This window comes from Hyaena hyaena, unplaced genomic scaffold (assembly GCF_003009895.1).
Source record: "Hyaena hyaena isolate Hyena2069 unplaced genomic scaffold, ASM300989v1 scaffold_319, whole genome shotgun sequence".
In the NCBI taxonomy this organism is placed as follows: Eukaryota; Metazoa; Chordata; class Mammalia; order Carnivora; family Hyaenidae; genus Hyaena; species Hyaena hyaena.
Genome location: NW_024080951.1, coordinates 193,627 through 221,066, shown reverse-complemented (window position 1 = coordinate 221,066; position 27,440 = coordinate 193,627). Strand labels below are relative to the sequence as shown.

Genomic DNA, 27,440 nt, shown 5'->3' with positions numbered 1-27,440 from the left:
GTACAAGGAACTGGCTGATTTGTCTTCTTTCTTACCTGGGACTCCTCTTTTACTTCCTTACTCTGATTTGCGAGTGGGAAGTGGGGGTTAAGCAGGGAGGCTGTTGTGGGAAGGCCAGGGAGTATAAAACTCATACCCATGGTATGTAAGTTCTGCGTAATAGACTCATTATTCCCTGTATCTGCTCAATGAATTTAATTCATTGTTTGGACCATCATATTAAGAACACAAATCCCACTGACTCTTTATGAGCCTACTGTACAAGAATGCCACACATTGCCATTAAATATCCCACCTTGCCAACTGCAGCGATGAAAAGAGAAAACCAGAGAGTGGGGTTAGTGACAAAGAACATTCTTCTGTTATAGCAGACGCCTTGTCATGTAAAGCTGAGGGAGATACTGGGTTTGGTGAGCAAACCATTGACCATACCTTTTTAGAAGAAGACATTTATGAATATGATCTTGAAAAAGTCACACTCCAGTCCCTCTTTCAGATAAATTCCTCTAAGGTTAAAAGTAAGGCAGGTAGATACCCAATGACATCATTCAGTTATTAGCTCACACCAATATCCTCCAAAGAGGAATAGGGTCAAATGAGCCCACCTCTTGCCTAGATATTATATATACAGGGTTGTTTCCATTGATACTTCGAGGACCATGTCTGTCTTTACAAAAAGAATTATTAGCACCCTTTTTCATGTAATTTGAGATTTGGGTTTTTAAGTGGGGAGCTTGTGTGATTTTTAGGTATCCCTGAGTTAGGTCATGGTAGTCTCACTTTAGCATAGGGTTTTAAATTGTTGGAATTTTCAAAATATTAGTGTGTGCTCATATACCAGCACACAGTTAATGTTCTAGAATAATCTTATGTATATGAGTTTGTAAATATGCAGCGTCACCATGCTTACTCCCCCCCAGAAAAGTGTGCAATCAGGATTCTCAGCTCTCACATGGTCAAGCCACAGGAACTCCTTTTTTAAAAAAAGAGTAGAGGAAATATTTGCAAGAGTGGTAAGATTTTTTTTTTTTTTTTGGTACAAAGTGCAAGCGAATAGAGTTGAGTATAGAAAATGAGAAACAGCACTCGGTTCTTAAAAATCAGGGGAGGAATTTGATGAGAGCTGGTACTGCCTCTTTGATAAGCAGAAATCAATAGACACGAGGAGGTGATGACTTCTCAGGTATCAGAAGGTCCTGCAGTGTCCTGTGGGAGGTGGGGGGAGGGGAGAACGTTTAGGCATCACTACTGAATGAGTTAAGTTAACAACAGGGATTTTTAACAACACTTAATGATCTGGGTGCCTGAGTGTCTCAGTCGGTGAAGCTTCCAACTTCGACTCAGGTCATGATCTCGCAGTTTGTGAGTTCGAGCCCTGCATTGGGCTAGCTGCTATCAGCTCAGTGCGCCCTTTGGATCCTGTGTCCCCCTTTCTCTCTGCCCTTCCCCCACTTGCTCTCTCCAAAATAAATCAAAATTTTAAAAAACCACAGTACTTGATCATCTGTTTAACTTGTGTATGACATTGCAATAAATAGAAAGACACATTTTAAAAAAAACAGACAACTATTTATTGAGCACTTTCATTGTGAGCTGCCCAATAGAATGAGTGTGGATGGGCTAATTTTAAGTGCCAGGGGTAGTTGCTTTAGCACCAAATAAAGCTAAACATTGAAGTGCTAGGGGAGACCCAGACTCCAGTATGTTCAAGAGCATGATGAAATCTAGTGAAACCCACAGACAAGCAAAAGGAAATGGATTATGGGTCCCTTGATTAGTATCTCCTACCTGAACTGGAATAGTTAAGTGGACTTTCTGCATTTTACATCTCTAGCAGAATAGTACAGAACATTTTTCTGAGTACAATAGTAATTTGTTCAGACTGGAATGTGAATCCCGGCTTGGCCAGTTTACTCACTCTATGACCCGGGACATTTTACATAACCTCTTTTAGCCTCAGTTTCCCCATCTATAAGGCAAGGCAACAACAATCTCACAGGGCTTTTTTAAGTAAATAATGAAACAATTTCTGTAAAACAAACTAACTTGGTATTTGATACCTAGTAAGTCCTCAAAAAACAAGTATTTATTATGTGATATTTGTTTTAGTTGCTGTATATAATGTTGATTGAGGAACTTGGTGAAACAACCCATAAGAATATTATATTGCATATTAAATAGGCCCTCGTTATATAAGATGAAATGCTTTTGCTTTAGGCCTATTTATGCTTCATTTTCACAGAGAAGGGAATGAATAGCTTATTGACTTAGGGCATCATCTAGATCGAAGGGGACTTGGGACAAGTTCTTATATGTAAGAGGCATATATAATGTAGAGGCTACCACTAGAGGGCTCTGCAGAGACCTGAAAATCCTTTTCCTTGGCTATAGTGATGGGAGCGATCTTAAGAAGCCATGGCCTTTCGCGGAGCCAGGGCCATTCTGTCGTGGTGGCTGTCCAAGAGGACAAGTAATAACAAATCCCTACAACGCAACCTGTACAAACCACTTCTTCCAGGGACCTGAGGGTTTGTGCGTGCATGTCACCAGAAACAGCTGTTAGGTACCAGGCTAGGGAAACCCCATCGCTCCGAGGTCCCCCTCTGCCTCTCGCCATGCCACTGAGTCAGCCTCATGGGGATCAAGAATGACCTTGCACCGTAGAGTATCAACTTTGAGACAGGAAACCAAGCAGAGTGGGAGGTCCTCAGACTCTGGGGAAGGACTTAAAGACAACAAAACCCACCTTGAATGACGGCTGAATCTTCCTCTGCCCAGGGGAGGCGGAGACCCCCCCTGACTGGTGCCTGGGCGTGTGTGAGCGAGATGCCCATTAGGTCTCACGGAGTTCTTGGGCTGCCCCAGCCCTGTGCATCCTACCTGCAGGGTGATGGCTCCTCTAATGATGCATTATCATTGGATAAACGCCCCGGGGACTCGGTGGTCACTTAAGGACCAGCCCAGCCAGTGATGCAATAGGGATGTCATTGCTTTTTAACACGCATCATTGGCCAGTAGCTTGCAGCTGGGTCTGAGTGGAACAGTGAGACCAGTGTCTGCACAGGCCAGTGCCAGACCAGCTACAGTAGCATGAACCTGGGAGCTGGGCAGAAAGGAAGTTTCTCCACTTCCCAGGGAGTTGGGGCTCGCTGGACCTGGGAGATGGGACAGGAACGGAAATCTCAAGCCTTCCTCTTCTTGTTGCTGCTTTGCTCCATGGACTTTGCCTCTTCCTCCCCGCCCCCCCCCCAAAACTGTTGTCCCCCGAGGCCAGACAAGATAATGTGCCCATAGACTCTTTCAAAGAAGTTCACACAGGCCCTTGGGAAGCTTTGCTTTTTTCCTGACTTCTTTCGGTAAACCACAGCTCAAGACTCTGTGCAGGGAAGTCAGCTCTCAATTCAAAGTCAGACGCCTCGCTTTTTAAACTCTGAGGCTAAGTTCTCCGGTGTCCCCTCCCGTGAGCTGGTGATGGCAAAGGGCCGACCTGGGAGCTGATGGCCAGCCCTGCTGGAGGCCACTGCCTGGCCAGGGCTGGGAGGGAGGGCCCCGGGCTGCTGCGGGGCCGGGCGTCCCGGGGCGGGGGGCGGAGCAGGTGAGCCCGCGGGGTGGGAGTGGGGAGCGCACTTGTACGTGACGTTGGAGTTTGCAGCAGCCTCCAGGCGGGAGGCTGTGGGCGCGTGTGTGGAGTGGCTGCGCGGCCGGGGAAGATGTGCTCGGAGGGGCGGCCGCCGCAGTGAGCCGCACGGCTACAGGAGCCCCGCCGGCAGCCTCCGGGGCAGGGCGTGAGCGGCCAGCCGCTCGCGCTCCTCCGCGGCGGAGGCCACCGGGACCGGACCCGAGAGGCGCGCCCCGGCCGGCCCCAGGATGTAGGCGATCAGCGGAGGCGCTCCTGCAGGCGGACGGCTCATCATGAAGAAGCACTCGGCCCGGGTGGCCCCGCTCAGCGCCTGCAACAGTCCGGTCCTTACCCTCACCAAAGTGGAAGGTAACGGCTCCCTCCCGGGGCGGCGGGGGCTGGCGCGAGGTCGCTGCACCCCCGCGGGGGGCCGCCACCCTGCTGGGGCTGCCTGGTCGCGGGTGCTGCCGCGCACCCCGGGAAGCGTCGCCCGCAGTGCAGCCCCATGCCCGATGCCTGCAGGGGGTGGCAGCTCGGTAGGTAGCGCCAAGGCAGGGCTGAGCTGCTGTCGGGGAGGGGGGGGTGATCTGCGGGGGGGGTGTGCCCCCCTGCGGCCAGAACACAGGGCTGGCGCCTCCCTGTGTGGCCCCCAGCACATCTGGCGACAGGAGCGGGCAGTGGTGGCCTGAGCTCCTGCCTGTCCTGTCCTGAGGCACCTGCCAGCTGAGGCTGAGGAGGGAGGGGTCTCGCAGACACTAACCAGTGCTCTCCTGTACACACACCCCCACCACATTGCACACACAGGCGCACACACCCACAGTTGAATCCCCTGGGTTTGGAGCATCCCCTCTGCCCCCACCCCCACCCCAGGCAGCCCAGAGATATTGCTCAGCTGGTGAGGAAGGAGATATGCATATGCGGCAGCCCCAGATCAGCTCTCCTACCCCCAAGCCTCCCAGCCCCCAAGGAGTGTGCGTCCCCAGCTTCCCCAGAATGGGTGGAATGGGCGGGCAAGCAGGTGAGAGAGAAGCCCGCACCAGCCTGTACACAGGTCCTTTCCCCAACTCCAGGGACACACAGACATTTACACACAGCTGTTGTCCTGCTGGAGTAAAGGGGACCTTCCTTTCTGATGGGGCGGGGATGGGGGGTGCAGAGAGAGACCAGTCCTTAACTGCTTCTAACAGGAGGTGGAAGGCCTGAGTCTTCCTAGAGCTGGCCAAGTTGGCCAGGTGAGGGCAGGGAGGGAGCCGCCGGCCAGCGGGGAGAGGAAAGCAGACACTTCTGGGTTCCAGGCCTTCACTTCTCCCGAGCTAACAGAGCCCAGAGCAGCCAGTGTGTAAGAGAGCCCAGCTTCTGCCTTGTCCTTGGGACTGCAGCCTGGAGCCCAGACCTCTGTCTGATGGCTTCCAAGGACCAGTATCGCCTCACAAGTTCTTGCGTGTTTCAGTGAGGCAGAACCGGTAAGAACAAGATGGAAGCTTAGCAAGGCAGCTGTGTACTCCGCACGCAGCCCATCCGCTGAGGTCCGCCAGGAGCCTTCCTGGTACCATTACCCCCATCCCACAGCTGAGGACTGTGAGACCCTGAAAGGCGGATTGACTTGTCCAAGACCCATGGCTAAACAGTGGTGAGACAGGAATGGAATCTTGGGCCCTCTGATCCCAAACCTATGCTTTTCAGGACACGATTTTTCAACAACTTGCAACTCTTTACCTTTTTCATCATCTTCTGTCTAAAGAAGGTTGATGTTTTTTCCCCGCTTTGTGTAGCTGTCTCTGCCCCTCCCCCATCCCGATCTTAGGAGTGACTTGGCATCTGTCATCTGCACCTGAATTCAGTGCATGTGCCAACTTTCCCAAGGGGTTCTGCCTTCACGGGAACACTGCCCGGGCATACGTGCAAGATGGGGAGGGGAAGGACTGGAGGATATGTATGTCCTGTAGGGAAGCTGGAAGTGTCTGCCCACTCCTGGGTCCTAGGGGGGGGTCCCCCCACCTCCACCTTCTAAGGACAGCAGGCTGTTGCTGCGTTCCAGCAGGAGAGTGTCCGCCTCACTGCCCCCAGCAATCCCCAGCCCATCATGCAAGTCAGGTCTGAGCTGCTCTCCGAGTCAGGCTGAACGTGGATGGTGAGGCCACCCAGGCTGGGTGCCGTGACCCCACAGGGGCTAAAGGAGGCAGCGAGGGACATGCCAGAGGGACATCCCAGGTTCACCTTCAGGGAATAAAAATGGGGATTCCCCAGTTCCCTTCGGTTTAACTGTCAGGTGAGCATCGAGCTTCCTGTCCGCACTGATGACCTTAGCAAGCCGTGGACTTGGGTTTTTCACCAACGTGTGCCCGCCCATACACATCTGTAGATAGCGGAAAGCGTATGTAGCTGAGAATTGGAGAGATCAGGGATCAAGACTCTGCTCTTCTCCCCCCCTCCCCCCACCAACTTGTGTAAATCATGAGCATTGAGCCTCAGTTTCCTTGTTTTGAGCCCCAGTAAAACAGAAGTAACAACCCACCTCAGCTGGCTTTGGGGACGCAGTGAGGCAGGATGGGTGGTAACACGTAGCGCACATTAGGCGCACAGTAGATACTTAATAAATATCTGGCACTCCTCCAGTCACAGACTGTCTTGCACCTTCAGCAGACCTTCTTGTTCTCAAAGAGTGCGTGTGTGGTGACGGTATCTAGAAGCATCCGCAGAGTTCCAAGGATCCTAGAAAGCCCCCGATTCCCTTTTGCAGAGGACACCTACACGTAGGTCAGCAGAAGTCTGCAGGCCGGGGCCTGCTAAAACCTGCCGTTGGTATCTCTGGGACTCCATGTAGCACTTTCTCTCTGCCTGTTTTTTCTTTTCTTTTTTAGCCTGGTGTTTTTGTTCAGTTTGGCTCTAGGTCTATTTTTTGAAACCATTTGCATCTCGTGTGCTTGCTTTGGAAGTGCTGAATCATTTTGTTTTGCCTTGGATGCACAGGGCAGGGTGGTCCCCATCCTGAGGCTGTGTTTCTGTGTGGATGGCAGACGGGCTATAGTGACGGAATGCAGCCAGCAAGGAATATTTATTGGGTTGTGGAGCGTGTCTTCTATGGGGAGGCAAGAAGGCACCAGCGTGCAGTACACAGAAAACCAAAATAGAAAACGCTGTGCTGGGCTGAACTGGAACACAGAAAAACGGACACGCGGACTTCATTTACTCAACAGATACCTCATCCAACCCTACTGTGCATCCTTTGTCTAGTTAGTGAGGCCCTAGAAATGCAAAGATGAACAACACTAGCTTCGTTCCCATAAGGAAGTTTTCAGTCTAGTGCAAAAGAGGCATGCAGATTGATATATTATCTAGGGTAAGATAGTAAGTTCTGGTACAGAGCTAAGAACATAGTGTCACAGGGACACTGATAATTGAGGAAACTAAGGAGGCCCTCCGGAGGAGGAGACCTTCTTGAGGAGACCTTCCTTTCAGGAGGAAGAGGCCTGTCTGGGGAGGAAGCCTGTCTGAGGAGGAGGCCTGTCTGAGGAAGAGGCTTCTCTGAGGGGGAAGCCTCTCTGAGGAGGAAGCCTCTCTGAGGAGGAACCTGTCCCAGGAGGAGGCCTCTCTGAGGGGGAAGCTTCTCTGAGGAAGAAGGCTCTCTGAGGAGGAGGCTTCTTTGAGGAGGAAGGCTCTCTGAGGAGGAAGGCTGTCTGAGGAGGAGGCCTCTCTGAGGAGGAGGCTTCTCTGAGGAGGAGGCCTCTCTGAGGAGGAAGCCTTCTGAGGTAGAGGTGTTGTAACTGAAGTGAGAAAACTTGTCAGGCACAGAAGGGAAGGCTGTTTCAGGCAGAAGGAATGGTGTGTGCACAGCCTTGGCCAGGAAGCAAGAGAAGGGGAGAGCATCTGGGCCCCAGAGAGGGGTTGAGGTTGGAAAAGTGGTTTCCAGCCAGGTTGGTAGCATCTGTCCCATGTGACAGCATATCTTGTTCTCGTATCCTTTTCCTCACTTTCCCATCAGACGCAGACCCTGAGCATCGATCAGCAGCACATCTCTGTAGTAGAGGAGTATTTACGGGGATCGTCTATGTTCACAACCGGCTTATTCACGTTCAATACAAGCACATTCGGTATGAATTGGTAGTTGAGAACAATAACAACAGGTTTTCCCAAGAGGCTGACAGTATGTAGTATTCTGGAAAGAGTGAGGGCTTTGGAATCAGATGGACCAGGTTTAGTGCCCACCTCTCACGGTGAACCAAGTAACTTTGGCAAATGATTCAAGCTCAGTGCGAGCTTCTCTTATATAAAAATGAGAGGGACGCTCTGACCCTCTTAACAGTGATTGTTTTTGCTAAGGAGCCTTCCATGTTGCAGGCACTTTGTTTGGGGTGATTGCTCCCTGACTGCTATTTCTCCCAAAGGAAGGATAAGCATTGTTACCCCAATATATAGACAAGGAAACTGAGGTTCGGAGAAATCGTTCATGCAGGGTCATGTGGTTTGAAAGCAAGGGTGTCAGGCTGCATGTCCGTCTCTCCACTGGCTCCAGAATGTTACAGAACCTTTGTACCACTGCGTTTCACTTGACTGGCAGTGGGAATTCCACCTGCTCGTGGCCCTTTGGAAGAGCTCAGTAAATGTTTGCTCACCGGAGCTGCCACGACAATATGGCGTAGAGGACCGGACCGTCCCTGGGGCTCACGAGGCCAACTGTCATTGATATTCTTAGTACCTCTGCTCTGGGGCTGTCAGCCCATCTCAGCCGCCCCCAGCGCAGGTGTGGCTACTCGGTTTCTATTAATGGGGTAGGACTGTCATCCCCGGATGCCCCTTGTCATGTAAGTGGATCCCCAGTCCCGTTGGTCTCATCTTACAGGAGTCTTGAAAAATATACCACCAAAGGGCTCCTGTACCCAAAAATGTTTCCCACGTTGGGTTGTCCTGGACCCCAAGCTTCAGTAACAAAAGTCATTTGTCATTTGTATATTGAACAGACATGTTACCTAATTGGTGCAAGAGAATGAACTAGACATTGCTTGAGGACACTCGGAGGGGTAAATTACACAGAGCTTCCAAACAAATTACACAGAGCTTCCAAACAAGGGAGAACTGTCACAAATTCCATGTTGGAGTCTTTTTTTTTTTTTTTTTTTTTTAACTCCATGAAAGGATTATAACATAAATGACGTGTTTCGGTTGAGGGCAAGCGCACTTCTGGCTGGGACGCAGATGGCCACTATACAGCTCTTGGCCACCAGTCCCCCCGACCTTTACCAAAATGACCTAATCTAAAGACACGCTTTCCTGCTGAACCTGGATGTGGCTTCAGGATCCTCCTCATCTCCAAAATGCAGGTGATGGCTATACATTCTTTGGAACTGGACTTGAGCATGATCAGGGTGGCATGGTAGAGGCTATTTCTGTGCCCTGTGCTGTCAAGGGCGGGAGGTGCAAACACAGCGTTCCGGGCAGAGGCAGCCCACAGACAGAGGTGCAGAGCTAAGAAAGGCTGGCACCTGGCAGTGACCTGTATGCACTCTCCTGGGGCCAGAGCTCACGCTATCTGAAGAAGTAGTGGGGGAAGAAGGGGCCAGGGTTTGGAGGCCTCCTGAATTCTGGGCTCAGGAGAGCAGATTGAAACAGGTAGGAAGGGGAAGCCAAGAAGGGAGGAAAGACACCATCGAAGTCTGAGAAAAGCGGACAGTCTTCCATAGCTGTGGCGTTCCAAATGGGTCATGAAGTCCATTTCATCCGTCACAATAAATGTTTTTTAGGGAAGAAAGTAGGATAGAGTCAACAATACCAAAGTATATCACAGATAGTTTCTGTTGGAGGCCTGGGAAGGGAGCCATCAAAGACAGCCCTGAAGGTTAAGCCTGAGCAACTTGGGGGACAGAGATGCCACGATCAGTAGCATCAACAGCAAGGGTAGGAGGGGGGTGCACATCCGTGAAGGAAAGATGGGAATCAGAGTTAGATGGGCCGATTCAGAAGCCTTGGCGGTGCCTTCACACGCAGGTGTGGAGCAGGCCGCGAGGTGGAGAAAAGGGTAGTAAAGGCTGAGTGATGAGGTGACAGACGGCTGTGGGGGAGGGAATGGGCAGGCGCAGAGTCCTGACGGCCACATGCACCTGGGAGACAGGGAAGGCAGGAAAGATATCCCCACGGGCTGGACCAGAGGACCCACATCATAGGGCATCATAGAAACCACAGGAGGAAAACCAAGAAAGAACGAGTGTGATGTGGTATCAAGTACAGTAAAACCTTGGTGTGCGAGCGTAATTCCTTCTGGAAACATCCTTCAAAGCACTCGTCTGTCAAAGCGAATTTCAAGAACCACTGGCTCCGTTGTGATCACATGACATTCGGCATCACTTACTACCCGGAGTGCGAGACATCACTCGTGTATCCAGTTAATGTTGATTAGAAACGTTTGCTCATCTTGTGGAACACTCGCAGAACAAGTTCCTCGCAATCCTTGCTTTTACTATACGGCCAAGGAGGGTGTGTTTGTAGAAGCGATTTCAAGTGGGGGTGCAGGTCTGCAAGCCACCTTGCAGGGGGTGAACGTGGAGGAGGCAGAGGAACAGCGGATGTGGGGATACTTGGTTAATGTGTTTGGCAGTAAGAGCAGCTCTTTAAAGCTTATTTACTTATTATTTTTGAGAGAGAAAAAGAGAGCATGGCGGAGGAGCAGAGAGCAAGGGGGACAGAATATCCCAAGCAGGCTCCATGCTGTCAGTGCAGAGCTCAAGGTATGGCCCGAGCCCATGAACTGCAAGATCATGACCTGAGCCAAAAAATCAAGAGTTGGATGCTGAACTGACTGAGCCTCCCAGGCACCCCCGGCTGTGAGAGCAATTCCCCACCTTCAGAGAGAGGAGAGAGTTTTGAGAAAGCAGAGCATTGCTGTAGCCCAGAGGAAGGAGGCTGGTGCCAGCACAAGAGAAGAGTCGTTGATGCAACAGTGGCCAGGATTGGGGGCACGAGAGAAGGGGGCAGTTGGCCTTGAAAAAGCGAAGAGGAAGAGATGATGGGCAAAGACACAGGGAAATGTGGACATGCCGGGGAGGGAAGCCAGGGTCCTGAGCTGGCAACTTTGACCTTCTTTGCAACATAGGACGCGGAATTATCTGCCGAAACTCGTGGATGTGGACTGAAGGCTGCGGAGGAGGGAGAGGGTTCAGAAGAGCTGCGTTGGGAGAGCCAAGACGAGATGTAATTCTTAAAAGCCTTTTTGGCGAGTGATACATTCTCACTGGTTAAGACGTCATGTGACTTGGGAAAGCGTGTGTGAGGCCGAACAGCGGGGGAGGGTCAGGACGCTGGCGTTTCCTTTCCTGCCCCACCCCCCCTTGCTGATTAATATACTGGACGTGTCGCCTCACCTCTTGGAGCCTCGGCTTTCTCTCTGAAACGATGGGGGATTGGAATAGATCTCCTCTCCGTTCTCTTTGCAAGAAACATTCCGAGTCTCTGAAGTAGCTTCCTCATTAGCAGAGATGGGTTTATCTGATTAAAACCCTTCACTAGCTACACTCAAGAGAGCCGAGCTCTGAGGAAATGAAACCCGGCAGAAATAAGAAATTCAGCCTGAGTGCGTGCGTGTGTGTGTGTGTGTGTGTGTGTCCATGAGGCATGTACTCTCAGGGGTGGCTTTGGTATTTGAACATGGGGAGAAAAGACCAGCGGTTTGAGTACAACTTGCCCCTGAATCTTCGGCAGCGGGGACCTGCGGGGCTCCAGAGAGCACCCCCAAGTGATGGGGCCGTGGGGGAAAAAAAAAAAGTACAGGAAGACCTCAGAGAGAAGCTGCGACTTCCAGGCCTTGCTGGAGGCAGACCTGGGTGTCCTTGTAGAAAAGGCTCCGGGCTCGGGATGAGCTGAACCACCCGCCCCCCTCAGTTGTGCACAAGGTGGGAGACGAAGCTTAGGAGGGAGAGCCTCACACCTTAAGGCCGACCCCACATCCGGTCGGGATGCGTTCAGTCCTGCCCGTGCTGAGTGACCTTGCTGAGAACTTCGTGGTCTGTTTCGGAAAACTGTGCTTTTGTTCTTCAAGAGAAATCGGATCAGAGCCCATGGCATCAGCTAAAGCACGGCCCCGCTGTCCTGTTCCCGTCCGAGGCGCACCCCTTCCTGCCTGTGGAGCTGGATTCTGCCCGGAGGGCCCGTCCCTGCATGCAGTGTGCCCTCTTGGGAAGCCCTGGCACCCCCCCTGAGCTCTGCCAGCCTGAACACCAGTCCACACATGAGTCGCAGGGGTCCTCTGACGAGGAAAAACCTCAGCGATGGGGCGAGTGTGTGTGCTGGCCCGTGTGTGTGTATGCGGGTCACTCACTGGTGCCCCCAGAATATGACCTGCTGTGATGCAGAGGTGCCGCGTGCCCGGGGCCGTGCGCAGTAAGGCTGGGTGCCCGCGAGCTTGCTCCCCTCCCAAGCCAGACGTGGACTTTTCCTTCCCTGGGGCTCCAGTGGCTGCATTTAATGAGCTTTCTTTTTCTTTTTCTTTTATTTTATTTTTTGATGTTTTTGAGAGTCAGAGTGTGAGTAGGAGAGGAGCAGAGAGAGAAGGAGACACAGAATCCAAAGCAGGCTCCAGACTCCTAGCTGTCAGCCCAGAGTCTGACATGGGCCTCGAACCCACGAACTGGGAGATCATGACCTGAGTCGAAGTCGGACGCTTAATCGACTGAGCCCCCCGGGCACCCCTCCAATGGCTGTGTTTAAAGCTCACCTGTGGCCAGTCTCTTTCTCCAATGTCACGTTCGCCTGAGGCTGCATACGTGCGGGGATTGTCTTAAAGCCGCTGCATGGGGTGCTGGTGTTCGGAAACTTGAGTGTCATCGGGGGCCCTCTAAGGACACGCGGAGCGGGGTGCACATGCCAGTGCAGATATCTGGGATGTGTTTCCTGAGAGGGTGGCTATGGCAGGGGGAGCTGGCTGGCTGGAGGCCCAAGCCAGCCTCGCTCTCTCACTGCCACAGGACAGGGCTTCAGGGGAATCCCGGAGAAGCCTCCCACCTCCCCACTCCACCCCCCCCCAAAACACAGGCTTCATTCACCCCCCAATTCTGTATCCATACCCGGGAAATGATTGGTATTTTTTGTTTTTTTAATGTTTGTTTATCTTTGAGAGTCAGTGAGCGTGCAAGCGGGGTAGGGGCGGAGGGAGAGGGACACAGAGGACCTGAAGCAGGCTGCGTGCCCAGAGCAGGGAGCCCGACGCGGGGCTCGAACTCACAAAGCACGACCTGAGCTGAAGTCAGACGCTTAACCAGCTGAGTCCCCCAGGCACCTGTTTGGGTTTTTAAAAACAACTTTGCAGCTGCTGTGCGTTCTGCAAACTGCCTCTGGGGGCCTCTGGGACTCACTTTCCAGCTAAGACCTGAGCAAGTCACGGAGGCGCACGCATTTGAGATAGTATCTCAGATTCCTAATCAAATGATCGGTGTGGTTATTTCTTCTCCTAAAAGGTTATACAAATAAATACCGTGTCCTCTGCAGCTTGGCCCCACATCATGCACAGTGGTGCTCACGGTCTGTGTTCACACACACACACACACACACACCCAGGCACGGCACACGGCGCTGTGCCACCCTCGGGTTATTCCGCTCAGGCTGCTATAACTAAGCACTGTGGACTGGGCGACTCAGAGAGCGGACATCGGTGTCCTTGGTTCTGGAGGCAGGAAGTCCAAGATCAGGATGTGAGCAAGCCTAATTCCTGATGAGGGCCTCTTCCGGGCTTGGAGATGGCCACCCCCTCACTGTGTCCGCATGTGGCCTTTCTTCCACGTGCAACCACGGAGAGAGAGCGTGGTTTCCATAAATTGCCTATCTCTGGAACAGAGCTCTGGGTGGAAGTTCATACACAAGTGTGGTTACATCTCACCGGGCCATGGACTACACATGGCATCTAAGAGAACACTCCTCTGACACAGGAAAGAGCCCCCCTGTCCCCCAGGGCTTCTGAGTGAATTAGGTGGCATAACCGTAGGGAGATGCGTGAGTCCACGGTGACAGCATGTGGCCACAGGGCCAGAGCGTATGGTCCACTTTGCATTGCCCCCAGAGCTGTGGGCTAAAGGGTGAAGTTACAACGGAAAGCACAGGATCATAAATAGAAGGGTAGTTACTAGCTGGCGGGAGGGGGTGTTGGAAGAGTGAAGGCGACATAAATAGCGTTCCTCATCGTACAGTAATGGTCAGAGGAGCCGGGACAGGAAACAGCACGAGGCTCATTCCACACTGATTTCTTTGAGACAATCTGCACTTCCTCTTTCAGCTGTTCCCCTAAGGCGTGAAATCAAAGGCAGAGGAATTGCTTGACTTGCAATTTACGATGGGAGGGAAAGTCAGCAAAAGATTCCTGCCCTTGAAGATTTGAGAGGCTTTTGAAAGAAGGGATACTGTACCCCTTGTTAAAATTCCTTCTCTCTGAAGTCTGAGCATAAATTGGACAGTGCGTTTAAAATGACCCTGAGAATGGTACCTGACATGGGGTGCATTTGCTGCCTTGCAGATAGCAGAGAACCAGAGGCGCCTGGGTGGCTCAGTCGGTTAAGCATCTGACTTGGGCTCAGGTCATGGTCATGCGGTTTGTGAGTTTGAGCCCCGCGTCGGGCTCTGTGCTGACAGCTCAGAGCCTGGAGCCTGCTTCAGATTCTGTGTCTCCCTTGCTCGCTCGCTCTCTCTCTCAAAAATAAACATAAACGTTTTTTAAAGAGCAGATAGTGGAGAATGAATGCACCTGCAAACCAAATTTATCATGTCACTCTCTATTTACTCCTTAACTAATTCTATCTGTTTGTTATAGATGCTGGGGCATATACTTCCTAAATAAAGTAGGACTAACATCTGAATTTTCTCCCGTCCTTTCGGCCACCCTGGCTGAATGTCTGACCGAGGCGAGAACACTGTATGTTAACTAACTTGAATTAAAAAAAAAAAAAAAAAAAGATTGGGTATCCAGGTGGAGCAAGGTGGCAATGAATTTCAGATCCCACTGCCTTCCTCACTGCCCCTCAGCAAACCATGTGTATTCCTGACCCTGAACTTTGCTCCCCTGTTTACTCAGAGCCTTTCTCTCTCTCATCCAGGCCAGACGTCTGCTTTGTCTGGTTTCTTTTCACCAGTATCACAGCCCATGCTGGTGGTGCTCTGTTCAGAATTCCCCCTACGGTCAAAATCTCTGTTTCACACAGGATTGTTCTGTAATTCTTTCACAGGTGTGTTTTGTTACTCCCAGACAGACTGTAAGTTCCTGAAGAACAGTAACCACGCTTTATATTTCTTTTATTGACTTCCCGGAGCTGTGGGTCCAGGGCAGATGTTTTGTGTGGCTCCTTAATCAGCTGAGATGTCCCTACCATATGTCATACTGTATGTAGCCCTTTGAAATTTACGAAGTCCGTGCTGTTAAGCAGACAGTTAAATGAATACTGGAAGAAATACAATATGATCCCAGTGTTGCTGTGTGTGTGTGTGCGTGTGCGTACGTGAGTGTGTGTGTGTGTCTGTTACAAAGACACAAAAGACCAGAGAGAATGTAGCAAAATCTCCATGGTATTATTTATCTCTGGATAGTAAGATTTGTCTGTAGTCCTTATTATTTATGCTCGTCAGCAATTTTGTAAACTATTTGTAAAGAATATTTTTAACATCTGGGAGGTAGATCTAGTATTAGGAATGAATGAGGTGATGAAATTGATAAGTCATGATTATTATTAGCCTAAGAAGCCCAGTACTGTGAAATGGAAAGTTGGCAATGAATTCGGCTTGGATGCCTAGGACTCCTTGTGGGTCTGTTCCATTGTTTCCCAAAGTGTGTTCCAAGGGACACTGTTCCTTCCAGAGGTGTTACATGTAAATCATATAGGAAACACACACTCTGTAGCTGTGGAAATTCACAATGTCCGTCAGCCCTGAATATTCCTTAAGCAAAGGAACCTGGCTCTGATCTGTCTACCTAGTATTCCCCAAACTTTTCTGATCATGGAATCCTTTTTTTCCTTATAATGCCTATTGGGACACATTGTTCCATCTTATTTTTAAAGAACGGCATAGATTTTAGTTTTGAATGTCTTTATGTTGCCTATCTATTTTTTTTAAGATTTTATTTTATTGTAAGTAATCTCTACACCTAATGTGGGGCTCGAACTCACAACCCTGAGATCAAGAGCTCTTTACCAGCTTGTGTATTCTTAATATTCCCTTGGTTAAATGATCCAAAAGGCTAAGTATGACTTCTCATGTGGCTCCTGGGTGTCTCAGTTGGTTAAGCATCCGACTTCGGCTCAGGTCATGATGTCACGGTTTGTGGGTTCCAGCCCTGCACTAGGCTCTGTGCTGACAGCTCAGAGCCTAGAGCCTGCTTTGGATTCTGTGTCTCTCTCTCCTCTCCCTCACCCAGCTTGAGCTCTGTCTCTCTGTCTCTCTCAAAAGTAAATAAACTTAAAAAAACCTTATAAATTCATCAGAACAGCAAACAGCATCTGTCACCGCGTAATTCTTTAAGAGTTTTTGTTTAATGTTTATTTATTTTTGAGAGGGAGAGAACGAGCAAGGGGGGGAGGGACAGAGAGAGAGAGACAGGGGATCTGAAGCGGGCTCGGCACTGACAGCAGAGAGCCCAATGTGGGGCTCAAACTCATGAACCACAAGATCATAACCTGAGAGACTGAAGTCAGATGCTCAACCAACTGAGCCACCCAGGCGCCCCTAATTCTTTAAGTTTTGAAACTGTATTCACCACAAGGGACTCGATTAAAAAAAAAAATACCATCAACGCATGAATGGATGAAGAAGATGTGGTTCATCTATACAATGGAATACTACATGGCAATGAGAAAGAATGAAATCTGGCCATGTGTTGCAACGTGGATGGAACTTGAGGGTTCCAGCATCCAGAACTTATGCTGAGCAAAATAAGTCAGGCAGAGAAGGACAGATACCATATGTTTGCACGTATAGGAGGATTAGGAGGAACTTAACAGAGGACCGTGGGGGAGAAGAAGGGGGAAAATAGTGGGGGAGAGGGAGGGAGGCAAACCATGAGAGACTCTTGAATGCTGAGAACAAACTGAGGGCTCATGGGGGTGGGGGAGGGGAAGGAGGGTGATGGGAAGGGGGGTGATGGGCATGGAGGAAGGCACTTGTTGGGATGAGCCCTGGTGTTATATGTGAACCAACTTGACAATAAACTATTTAAGAAAAATAAAATAAAAATTTTTTATCTTTTTTATTTATATTTATCTTAAAAAAATAAATAATAAAACTAAAAAAATTTAAAAAAAAATACCAAGCCGCAAGCCTGCATTTGCTCCGTCTCCTCCAGAGTCCATCTTCAATAGGAAGTTAGTCGTACGAAATCCGTGGACTTTTTCTTTCGCCTCCCTAGTTGTCTTTTCCGTGAGTTTTTGACAGCGGTAGCAATGGCTGAGAAATCACTCCCAACACTGCTTGGAAAGTATCCCCATTAATGAAAGCTTACAGGGTTGGCCCTGCATGTCAGGTAATCGGTGTATAAAATGGAAATACGCGTGCTTCTCTCTGAAATTCCATTTCCCTGCAGTTGCGGGGATTCACTGGGAACAAAGCCAAGCCATACTGGTGGGAGGGCATAGCCCACAGGACGGGAACCTGCTTGCTTTCGCCCTTCTGTGTGTCTCCCTGCCCTCCAGCCCATGACAGAGACTTGCCACTTGCTGGAAGCTCAGAGGGTGATTAAGCATTTGATTTTCCACAGGCTTTCTCATTAGCATATACACTCGCAGGAAAAGTAAGAGGAAGAGGGAAATGAAACATTAACAAAGCAGATGAGGAAGCACAATACAGATGGTGGCGAGCAGGCGTTGAGCTAGTAAAGGACCTGATCCCTCACGTGAGTAGCCACGTTAAGACCTTGGGCTAAAACAGATACAACCGGGGCTGACAGTTCATAACAGGATTAGCCAACACCTGCGGAATAGGCCACTTTCGGCAGGATTCTTGCCTCATCCAATTGTTGTTTTATTTTTATTTATTTATTTATTTATTTATTTATTTTTTAAATGTGTTTTATTTATTTCTAGGAGAGAGAGAGAGACAGCGCGAGCAGGGGAGGGTCAGAGAGAGAGGGAGCCACAGACTGAAGCAGGCTCCAGGCTCCGAGCTGGCAGTCAGCACAGAGCCCGACGCGGGGCTTGAACCCACTAACCGCGAGATCATGACCTGAGCGAAAGTCGGACGCTCAACCGACTAAGCCACCCAGGCGCCCCTATTTTTATTTATTTTTTAATTTTTTAATGTTTATTTTTGAGAAGGAGAGAGAGGCAGATTGCGAGCAGGGGAGGGGCAGAGAGAGAGGGAGACACAGAATCTGAAGCAGGCTCCAGACTCCGAGACCCGTCAGCACAGAACCCGACGCGGGGCTCGAACCCACGAACTGTGAGATCATGACCTGAGCCGAAGTCGGATGCTTAACTAACTGAGCCACCCAGGCGCCCCAACAATTATTCTGTTCTAGAGAGTATCATCAACGGAACTCAGTTCACTGTCATGAAAGCCATTTAAATCACCACTGTGTTTAAACAAAACACAGAGTGCGCGTTTGGCCCCAGGAGATTTTGCACCGTCTCCTGCACCCCTGTGGCAGACATGGCCTTTTAGCACGGGGCGCCCCCATCCAGCTAAGTGCCAGGCTGACCTGCGGAAAGGCAAGTGAGCTGGAAATTTGCATCTGTCCGTGGTTACACCCTACGCACGTTACGGCTCTGTTTAAATTTCCAGCTGACCTGCACGCACACAATCATGAATGAAAACCAAACAGTGGAAAATAACGTCTTTTTTTTTTTTTTTAACCTCCTCATGGTCTGTGGGAACGACTCTGGCCCCAGAGTCAGGCTTTGGGCTGCAGGCCGGCTCCCAGAAGTCACATGGCTTTGAACGGAGTGTCTGAGGCCTCAGCCGGCCTCGGCTGCCAGGGGCTGTGGTTTTTAAGTAACACTTGGGAGTGGGACTGGAGGCCGCCGCGGGAAGACAAGGCGCATAAAGAGATGACAGGGGAAGAGTCTATTTTTGCTATACGTGCAAAATAAGATGAGCTTCTCTGCGTTCGTGCGTTTAACGGGCAGAAGGGGTTGGTGTCAGTGGACTGAGAGCTTTTAGAGGTCGGGGCCTGTGCCCTTCTCAGGCAGGACTCTCCCCCCCCTCCCCCCCGCATGTCCAGTGCCCCTTAGCACAGCGGGGCGCGTGTGCGGACACACACTGGAGTGAAAATATTTCCGCCTCTGTGTGTGTGCTGGAGGCGTGTTTACCAAATACACTCTGCATGCAGACCACCTGTTGAAAGGCAGATTCTTTTTTTATGTATAATATAATTTATTGTCAAGTTAGCTAACATACAGTGTATACAGCGTGCTCTTGGTTTTGGGGGTGGATTGCCGTGATTCATCGCTTAGTATAACACCCAGTGCCCGTCACCCATTTTCCCCTCTCCTCTGCCCTCCCCTACCCCACCATCACCCCTCAGTTTATTCTCCGTATTTAAGAGTCTCTTACAGTTTGTTGAAAGGCAGAGCCTGATTCTGAGCTTCTGGAGTGGGGCCTGAGAGTCTCCCGTTTCCACCAAGCTGGGACGGGGAGGGGGAGGGGCGCTGATGCTCCTAGCCCCCCCTCCACCACGCTTTGAGGGTCAACATCCTGGAGGGTAACTAGACCCAGCGAAAATGTCTTCTGCTTAAGTTTTGTTTCAGACAGCTGCCACCACCCCTCAGCCCCTCCCTGGAGTGGGGGGGGGGGGGGCTTGACGGTGGCAAGTGGGGTTCCACCCACGCCTTGGTTTCGGGGCGGCGAGGTGGAGGCATGGTGGCCCCCAGGTAACCAGCCCCTTCTCTTCTTCCTCCAGGGGAGGAGCGCCCCCGGGACTCCCCGGGCCCGGCGGAGGCCCAGGCGCCGGCTGGGGCGGAGGCCGGCGGGAGAGGCAGCCACCCCTGCTGGAAGTGCTCCCGGGCGCAGCTCAAGAAGATCTTCTGGGGCGTGGCGGTGGTGCTGTGCGTGTGCTCCTCGTGGGCGGGCTCCACGCAGCTCGCCAAGCTGACCTTTCGGAAGTTCGACGCACCCTTCACCCTGACATGGTTTGCCACCAACTGGAACTTTCTGTTCTTCCCGCTCTACTACATGGGGCACATCTGCAAGTCCACGGAGAAGCAGTCTGTGAAGCAGAGATACAGGTAGGCACCTCCCCAGGGTCAGGCCCCGCCCCCTGGGCCATTCTGCTGAGTGTGCTGGCCCTGAGAGGCCACGGTGCCACCTGCCGTCTGGGGGGTGGAGGGCGAGGATCAGAATTCTCTCTCCTCGGGGTGGTGAGCACCTGCTTCCTGTGGCTTCGGCCCTAAGGGCTCCTTTATGTGAAACAAAAGGCAGCATCTTTTAGAGACAGCCTGTAGTCAGACCCCAGAAAGGGGGGGACCAGACAGGTCTGTAGTTTCACCTCCGCTCCTCAGGCTAAGGTGAGCAAGCGGGAGACCCTGGCGCCAGGTGACACCACGGCTTCCTGTAGCTTCCCGTCCCCCATGGAGCCCGGCACTGCAGAGACTCGATGGCGCATCCTCTCTCTAGCCTGAGACAGTCCTTTTCTGTTGTGTGATTGCTGGGGCTTGAGAGCGGGGCTCTCAGAATCAGAGCTGAGTCTCAACTTTGTTGACTTGACATTCTCACGTGGAGTCTGCTGGTGTGACCTTCCTTTCCCGAAGAAGCCAGAAACCCTGACAAACCTTGCATCTCAATATACAGCAGGGTCCTCCCGCCCCACCCCCACCTTCCTTAGATGTCTCGTTGTTGGCATTGACCCTGAGCCCTCATCCTGTGCCGGTCGCTGGATCTCCCGGCTGCCCTAATTGGAGGCCCTCTGTGGGCTGAGTCAGGCACTTCCTGCTGGCCCAAATCAGATCTACTCAGGAAAACAAAAAATAGGCAAGAATGCTGGCCAAGGGGGCCAGGTGGGTGGGCCCTGGGCACTGAAAGCTGAAGAGTCTTCACTCCTTTACCCTCTGCCTTCTTTCTCATCTCACCCCCACCCTACTGAACACATGCCCCATAAAACGGCCGTGTCCCATGTACCATCTGCTCTGAGCTTCAACCCTGTTTTGAAGCTGCCATTAGAAATCACAAGATAACTCAAAACATCATGGGTCCAAGGAGTAACAAGTTTAGAGAATGGAGGTCTAGACTCAGAATCTTTCTGCAGGAATCTACCTACCATTAATGAATGCCACTGTAAAGGTACAGGTGGATGTGTGAGGTGCCTGGCTTTTTTACCGTTCAGACAGACAGAATCTGGACTGGAAGACCAAACTATAAATCAGACCACTGATTCCAGAAGAAGGGGCTCTGGTGGAGCATAGACTGAGTCACAAGGCCGGCCTCACACATCCCTCTTAGGGGCAAGGATTCAGAGCAAATTCCGTAGACAAGGCCCATAGGAGGAAGGAGACTGAAGCCTGGGACGGGGGCCCAGGCCTGGGGCATTCTCAGCATTTAATTAAACCAGCGGCCCATGGGCCAGCCAGAAATTGCCGAAGAGGGACTTCACACACCTCTCCTGAAGAGCAGCTGAACGCAGACTGAAACAGATCGGTCTAGAAGCTTCATTAGGACCCAAGATTGTCCCCAAGGCAACAGAAAAATAACAGTCTGCTTTTGGTCACAGACAAGAACAGATAGATACTCAGTAAATGATGTATTTAACAATCATGTGGCTCAAAACAGAGTTTGTGAGGAAGAGTTTGCCTTTCTTGAAACTGACTAGACGACGAAGCTCCTCTCAACAAAGAGAAATGAAATTATGTGTCCTTTCTTGGGAGAGAATCACTGGCAGAGAAGATGACTTGTTTCTCCCTGCTCCCTTCACCCCTGCGTGCTATAACGGGGCCTCCCCTGAGGTCAGCCCTGGCAGCTGCCTGACACACGTGTCCTCACACGACCATCACTCGCCTCGGGACAAGACGGGCACTGCCGGCCATCCCGGGCAGGCCTCGCACCACCTAACCAATTGCTGAGAACAGCTCAGAAGGAACCAAGCTCAGTGGGGGTTCAAAAGCCCAGGTAGGGAGAACGAGAGGTCACTGGAGTAGATTAGCTAAACACAGACATCCGCCAACACCTACTTCAGCTCATGGTCTTTGTGCAGAACATGTCTGGAGAATCACATCTTCCTGCAGAGTCATGAAAAGGTTTGTGGAGGCTGAGCGAACCGGAGAGTGGTAAAGAGCAGGGCCAATAATCACAACGTGGTCAGGGAAGCCAGCTAAAACCTTGCCCAGGCTCTGTGATACATCTTATGTCCGCCTCTTTAAAAGAAAATCTTCCTAAACGTCTTTTTCAAAATCAGCTCTAAGCAGAGCTGCCCACTTACTAACCAGTTGACTAGGTAGCTTAGTCAGGCCATGCACACCACTCAAGGGGCAAGGGATGATTCTTTCTCAGTAAAAGGGAGAGAAAAAGTTTAACATCACAGACTTCACTTAGGAGATCATGACTCTGTCACACTCAAATTGAGAGTTCTCTAAACAGACTTCGGGATTGCCAGGAATCAAGGAAGACTGAACTCACATCTCCCCTTTTGGTGCTTTTATCAGAATTAGTGCCAGAGGGAAGGATCTAGAATCAGTGGAGGAGATGGGTCTCTGGCCCAAGGTGCTTGGGCAGGAAGCTGGGGAGAGGTGTCACAGAGAGGGAAGCAGTTAAGCTAGCTCTTGTGGCTATCAGGAAGCAATCAGATGGAAGTCTCTTTTCCCCAAGCCCTCCCCACCTGGGCTGTGTTCCCAGCGTGAAGCTAGAAAAGTCAGCCAAAGCAGAGAGGAGAGCATACATTGCCTACTGCACAGCCCCTGAAACCCACCATGTCCGCCTGGGATCTTGCCGATTGAGTAGTTCTGGGTGGATCTGAGATTTTGCTTTCCTAACGCATTTCCAGGGGTGCTGGTGCTGTTAGCCAAGGGCCGTGCTTCGACTGAAACGGCCCTGGAGTTGTGAGTCTTACTTACAAGGTTTTAAATGCAGCTAATCTGACCAGCTGTAGGAACGAGGATTCACCATACCACGTAGAATGGATGAGTGACTCACTTCGGGCCCGGGGATGTTTGAGCCCCGTTCCTGTGCCACTTTCGAGAGAGGAGAGGCTCCATGGGCAATCATTTAAGCTGTGGGAGCCTCAGATGCTCATTTGTAAATGAAAGGTGATGACACATGTACTGTCTTACACACAAGATTGTTGTGTGATCAGCAGAGCAACATCCACACAAGCTCCCTAGAAACCGTGAGTTGCTGTTAAAAGGTGTGCAGCTGTCACCGTACCGTGCAGGCTTCTCCTGGGTTCTGTTGTCAGGGATTAAGAGAATAGGTGCGAAAAACTCCGGCCCAGCTGAACTGGGTTTCATGCCTCTGGTCCCCCGTTTCTTGCTGACAGCGGGCCATGGGGACGCACCAAGGAAATCGTGGTGCCTGGGACCCAGGGCGGGCACATGGAGACGTGTGTGGGCGCCGCAGAAACTGCAGACACAACTGGAAGTGGGGGTTCCTGTGAGTCTCCTACACAGCTGGGCACCGGAGGGGGGAGGCTGCCTCAGGTCCCTGCCCTGAAGAGGGATGGCTTTCTAGATCAGGACAACAGCTTCTCAAATCCCAGGGCTCACCACGGGGAGCGGAAATCAGCCAGAGCAGATCTGGGGCTCCTGCGCTCTGGTCAGAAAGGCTTCTAGGAATTTCTTCCAGTAGTGACCTGTTTTCATAAGCAAATGCTAGAACCTTCTGCTATCGTGCAGCTGCCAAAAAAGGGAACGATACAGTGGTGACAGATGTTTTGCTCTGCCTTTTGTCGCTTTAGGCTTCTAGAAGCTAGCCAACAGATTCTGTTTCAGAAACAGGGAGAAAGGTTCTGAGCCAAGGGGCAAAGGCAGTTCTGATACCTTTCATCTTATATCTTACCAGGGCCCAGTGTGTACGGAGTTACATGGACTTAATGCAGGAGCCAGCTGTGTGTGTGTGTGTGTGTGTGTGTGTGTGGTCCTGTACAACTGTGTTATTCAAGGTCAAAGGAGCAACTTGGGGCAATTGCAATCCAGAGGTTTATTCGTTCTGAAAATGGCATTGCTGTCTTCTCCGGGCGAGACACTAGGGACACAATGATCAACGGTCCGTCTCCTCAAAGGGCACCTGGTGTGGGAGTCACATGGGCAAGCAAGGTGGGGATGTGTGCGCAGGGGAGCCCAGGGGAGAGGCCAAGAGTGTGGGTCCTGGGGCAGGATGGGAAGGTTTCTTAGAGTAGATGCCGAAGGAACAGCCTCTTTAAAGCCAAAGCAGAAGGAGCTTGGGGCACCCTGGGCAGGCAGAGTAGCGCAGGGAAACACAGAGGGTACACGAAGAGCAGGGCATGTGAGGGGCTCTGGCTTGGCCGTGGGAGGTAAGCTAGACAGGAGCAGCCCCTGGTGATCCTCCCACACCTCGCACAGAGGTTTGAAATCTCACATGGATACTGGGGGGAGCCAAGGAAGGGTTCTAGGTAGGGCAGCGGAGCCATCACATTGGATCTAGGAATATCACCACCTCCATCAGACTAAATCTAGAAATATCACCACTGACATCAGGCTGGATCTAGAAACACCACCACCACCATCAGGCTGGATCTGGAAGGACCACCACCACCATCAGGCTGGATCTAGATGTACCACTACCACCATCAGACTGGATCTAGAAATACCACCACTGCCATCAGACTGGATCTACAAATACCACCACTGCCATCAGAATGGATCTGGAAATACCACCACCATTATCAGGCTGTTTCTAGATGTACCACCACCACCATCAGACTGGATCTGATGATCCAGTAGATGATCTACCGCCATCGGGCTAAATCTAGAAACACCACCACCACTATCAGACCGGATCTAGAAATATCACCACTGCCATCAGACTAGATCTGGAAACAACACCACTGCCATCAGGCTGGATCTATAAGGTCCACCACCACTACCAGGCTGGATCTAGATGTACCACCACTGCCATCAGGCTAAATCTGGAAGGATCACCACCACCATCAGGCTGAATACAGAAATACCACCACTGCCATCAGGCTGGATCTAAAAATACTACCATTGTCATCAGACTGGACCTGGAAGCACCACCACCACCAGGCTGGATCTAGAAACACCACCACCACCGAACACTGGTTGACGGCAGCATACCCGGGGCACCTGGACAACGTGGGTAACGCAGGTGCTGTTCTTCCCCTTGGGAGCCCACAGCAGAGTTGGGGAGAGACCCACGTGAAAATCAGACGAGCCGTACGGGATGTGAGGAGGAGGCAGGCAGGTTTTTTGGCTTAAGGGCACTTTATTATTGTTCTTAAGGCTACTTTTAAGTACAAAAAAAGATGGCCTGCCAAACCTTTTTTTTCTTCTTCCAGAAAAACAGGCCACAGAGAACGGTATATTACACAGATTTACAGATGTGGGGAGAACGGTCAGAATGTGCAGCGGCGGCGGGGCTCTGCGAAGGCCTCCCTGTGCTCCTCCCGGGGCCAGGGAGCACGGCCCTTCCCAGTGAAATGTCTGGCTCGCTGCTCCCCGCGTGCCCGGCGTGTGCCCGGCTGGCTGGGTGCGTGGACAGGGCCCGATACGCATTAGAGCTATCGGGCAGACCCAGGCCCAGAGGGGAGGGGCTTTGGGTGCTGCTGGATCAAGGGCTTTATTCTCTAAGCAGTGGGATCCTTAGGGACGTTCTGCGTAGAAGACAGATGCAATCAGAGCTGCTTTCAAAAGTGAGGCTTCCACATGCTAATTACACAACTGGTTACAGCATCTGCCCCATTTCACATCTGCGGTACCATGATTTCTGGCGGTTTCGTTTTTGTTTCTTGGTGAGGTGTTTTGTTTTGTTTTGTTTTGTTTTGTTTTGTTTTGTTTTGTTTTGTTGGCGGGGAGAGAGAACCCGGTTCCTCAGAAATGGCAAGCTCCTGAGTGTAAATCTTGAAGTATTGCAAAGCCGCTCTCTTGCTTTGAGTTGTCACTTCTTTACCCTAAAGAACAGCACTTCAGTGGTTATTGTCTCGCCAGACTCAGGCATTCTGAAAACGGGGGACGTTTTCTTTTCAGGAAACATTGGTACATGTTTGTGAGGCCCCCCGTGAATGCCAAGGCTGCACCACGACGGCCCTCATTAGCACACCCCTGCCTTCCCAGCGCCATGGGACCTTCTGCGTGATGCAAGCTGGTGGATTTCTTTCCTTGCCCTGTCTCACCCCAAGCCCCAGACATACTCTGGCCCATTCTCCCATCAGCAGCCCTTTATCGGGTGGAGCACTGTGAAATCAAAGCAGCCAGGATCTTTCCCTCTGGGAGGATGGAGATGCCCCTTCGTTCATCTTACACACTCTGCCAGGGTTTATCCTACACAGTCTTCCACTGCTGTATCCATAGCAGTGACCAAAAACAATGGTAAATCCCTGCCTAGGGAGAGAGCTTACGTTTTAGTGGGGAAACGAACACACACATAAAATAGGTCAAATGAAGCAAGGCTAGAGGGTTGGCATTGGGGTGCCCAGTAGGGCGATATTGATTTCAGGCCGGGGACCCCCCTGTCTCTTGAAGGGGCCTGTGGTGAACTTAACACCTCCCCATCCCACCCAGTCCCAAATGCCAGGGCTACCCCTGATTACCCATGGCTTGTTGAGTCTCATCCCTATAAGCGTTCATTTGCACAGTAAGGGTTCACCAAATGCCTCCTCTGACCGTGCTCGGCGGAGCACTGGGGAATGGAAGTTCCAAGCACATTTCTGCCCCTGAGCTGCTCATAACCCAATGGGTGCTTTGTACCCCTTGGATACAGGAGTCAGGTGGGAAGGAGGCCTGACCTGTTTGGCCCCCTGTGGGACCCAAGAACACCAGCTCGGAGGGTCTAGCAGGCAGAGGGAGGGTCAGGGTGTCCTGTTTTCAGCACATGCTTCTGCCTCCACTCTTTCTCCTGACTTGTAGCAGTCTTGTTTCCTGTCTCATCTTCGAGAATTGTCAACCCCCAAAGCAACGATACGTCCAGGGCCCTTGCAATTGATGTACAATGTTTTGTTGTTTGTTTTTATAACTGGTTTAGAAAAAAATGGGCAAAATATTTGGGGACGTTAGGTTTTCATTTGGTCTGTGTCTTCTGCTTGGTGGTAAATAATGGCAATGCGATATAGCCATCTTTAGGCCAGGGGATTTTGGCCAGGCTTGCTGCTGAGGCGGAGTACCTCCCCCCATCCCCTCCATACACACCACAAACACTGCGCGCATGTGTGCGTTCACATGCATGTGCACATAGCCATCTGAGCACAGAAGCAATGCTCCAAGTCTAAATGGGAAGTCATAATGGAGCCCGGTTTCAGCCAAAGAAGAAATGAGAGGGGGTGGCTGACATAGGTTTAGATCATCTCTGCCTGTTTTAAGATATCATTTGTAATATTCAAGGATGCATTCGTGGAGAAATGAAGCACAGAGCATTGTCCTCGTGACCCAGATGGTGACAGTGCCCAAATGCTTTTACACCAGGTCCCCCTTGCTCTACACGGTCCACCTCCAAATCCTATCATCATGGCATTCACAGTTTGGCTCCTTTCTTTCTCTTCATGCATCATCCCCACCTCACCACCACATCTCAGTTAAACAGCTCCTGGCTCCATCCCAGTGAAATTCAGTGACAACCAGACTCTCCTACAGATGAGTCTAGAATATTCCACAAGTTATTCTTCAGCTTTCACTGAGGCAAGTAGGAAATACCGTGTTAGCTGCTGATCTTCTCTGTCCTCATGTACTTCAGCCTCCATTCACCATGCTCCCCC

General features: G+C 51.1%; 1 protein-coding gene across 1 annotated transcript in view; it reads left to right on the top strand.

The window, feature by feature from the left end:
- The first annotated feature begins 3,859 nt into the window (after nucleotides 1-3,859).
- Nucleotides 3,860-27,440, top strand: part of SLC35F3 (solute carrier family 35 member F3) — a 115,580-nt gene continuing 91,999 nt past the window's right edge. Inside the window, exons 1-2 of the mRNA XM_039248838.1 lie at nucleotides 3,860-3,988; nucleotides 19,473-19,797. Of these exons, the coding sequence (XP_039104769.1) occupies nucleotides 3,913-3,988; nucleotides 19,473-19,797 (401 nt within the window). The 5' untranslated portion in view covers nucleotides 3,860-3,912. The remainder of the gene's footprint in view (nucleotides 3,989-19,472; nucleotides 19,798-27,440) is intronic.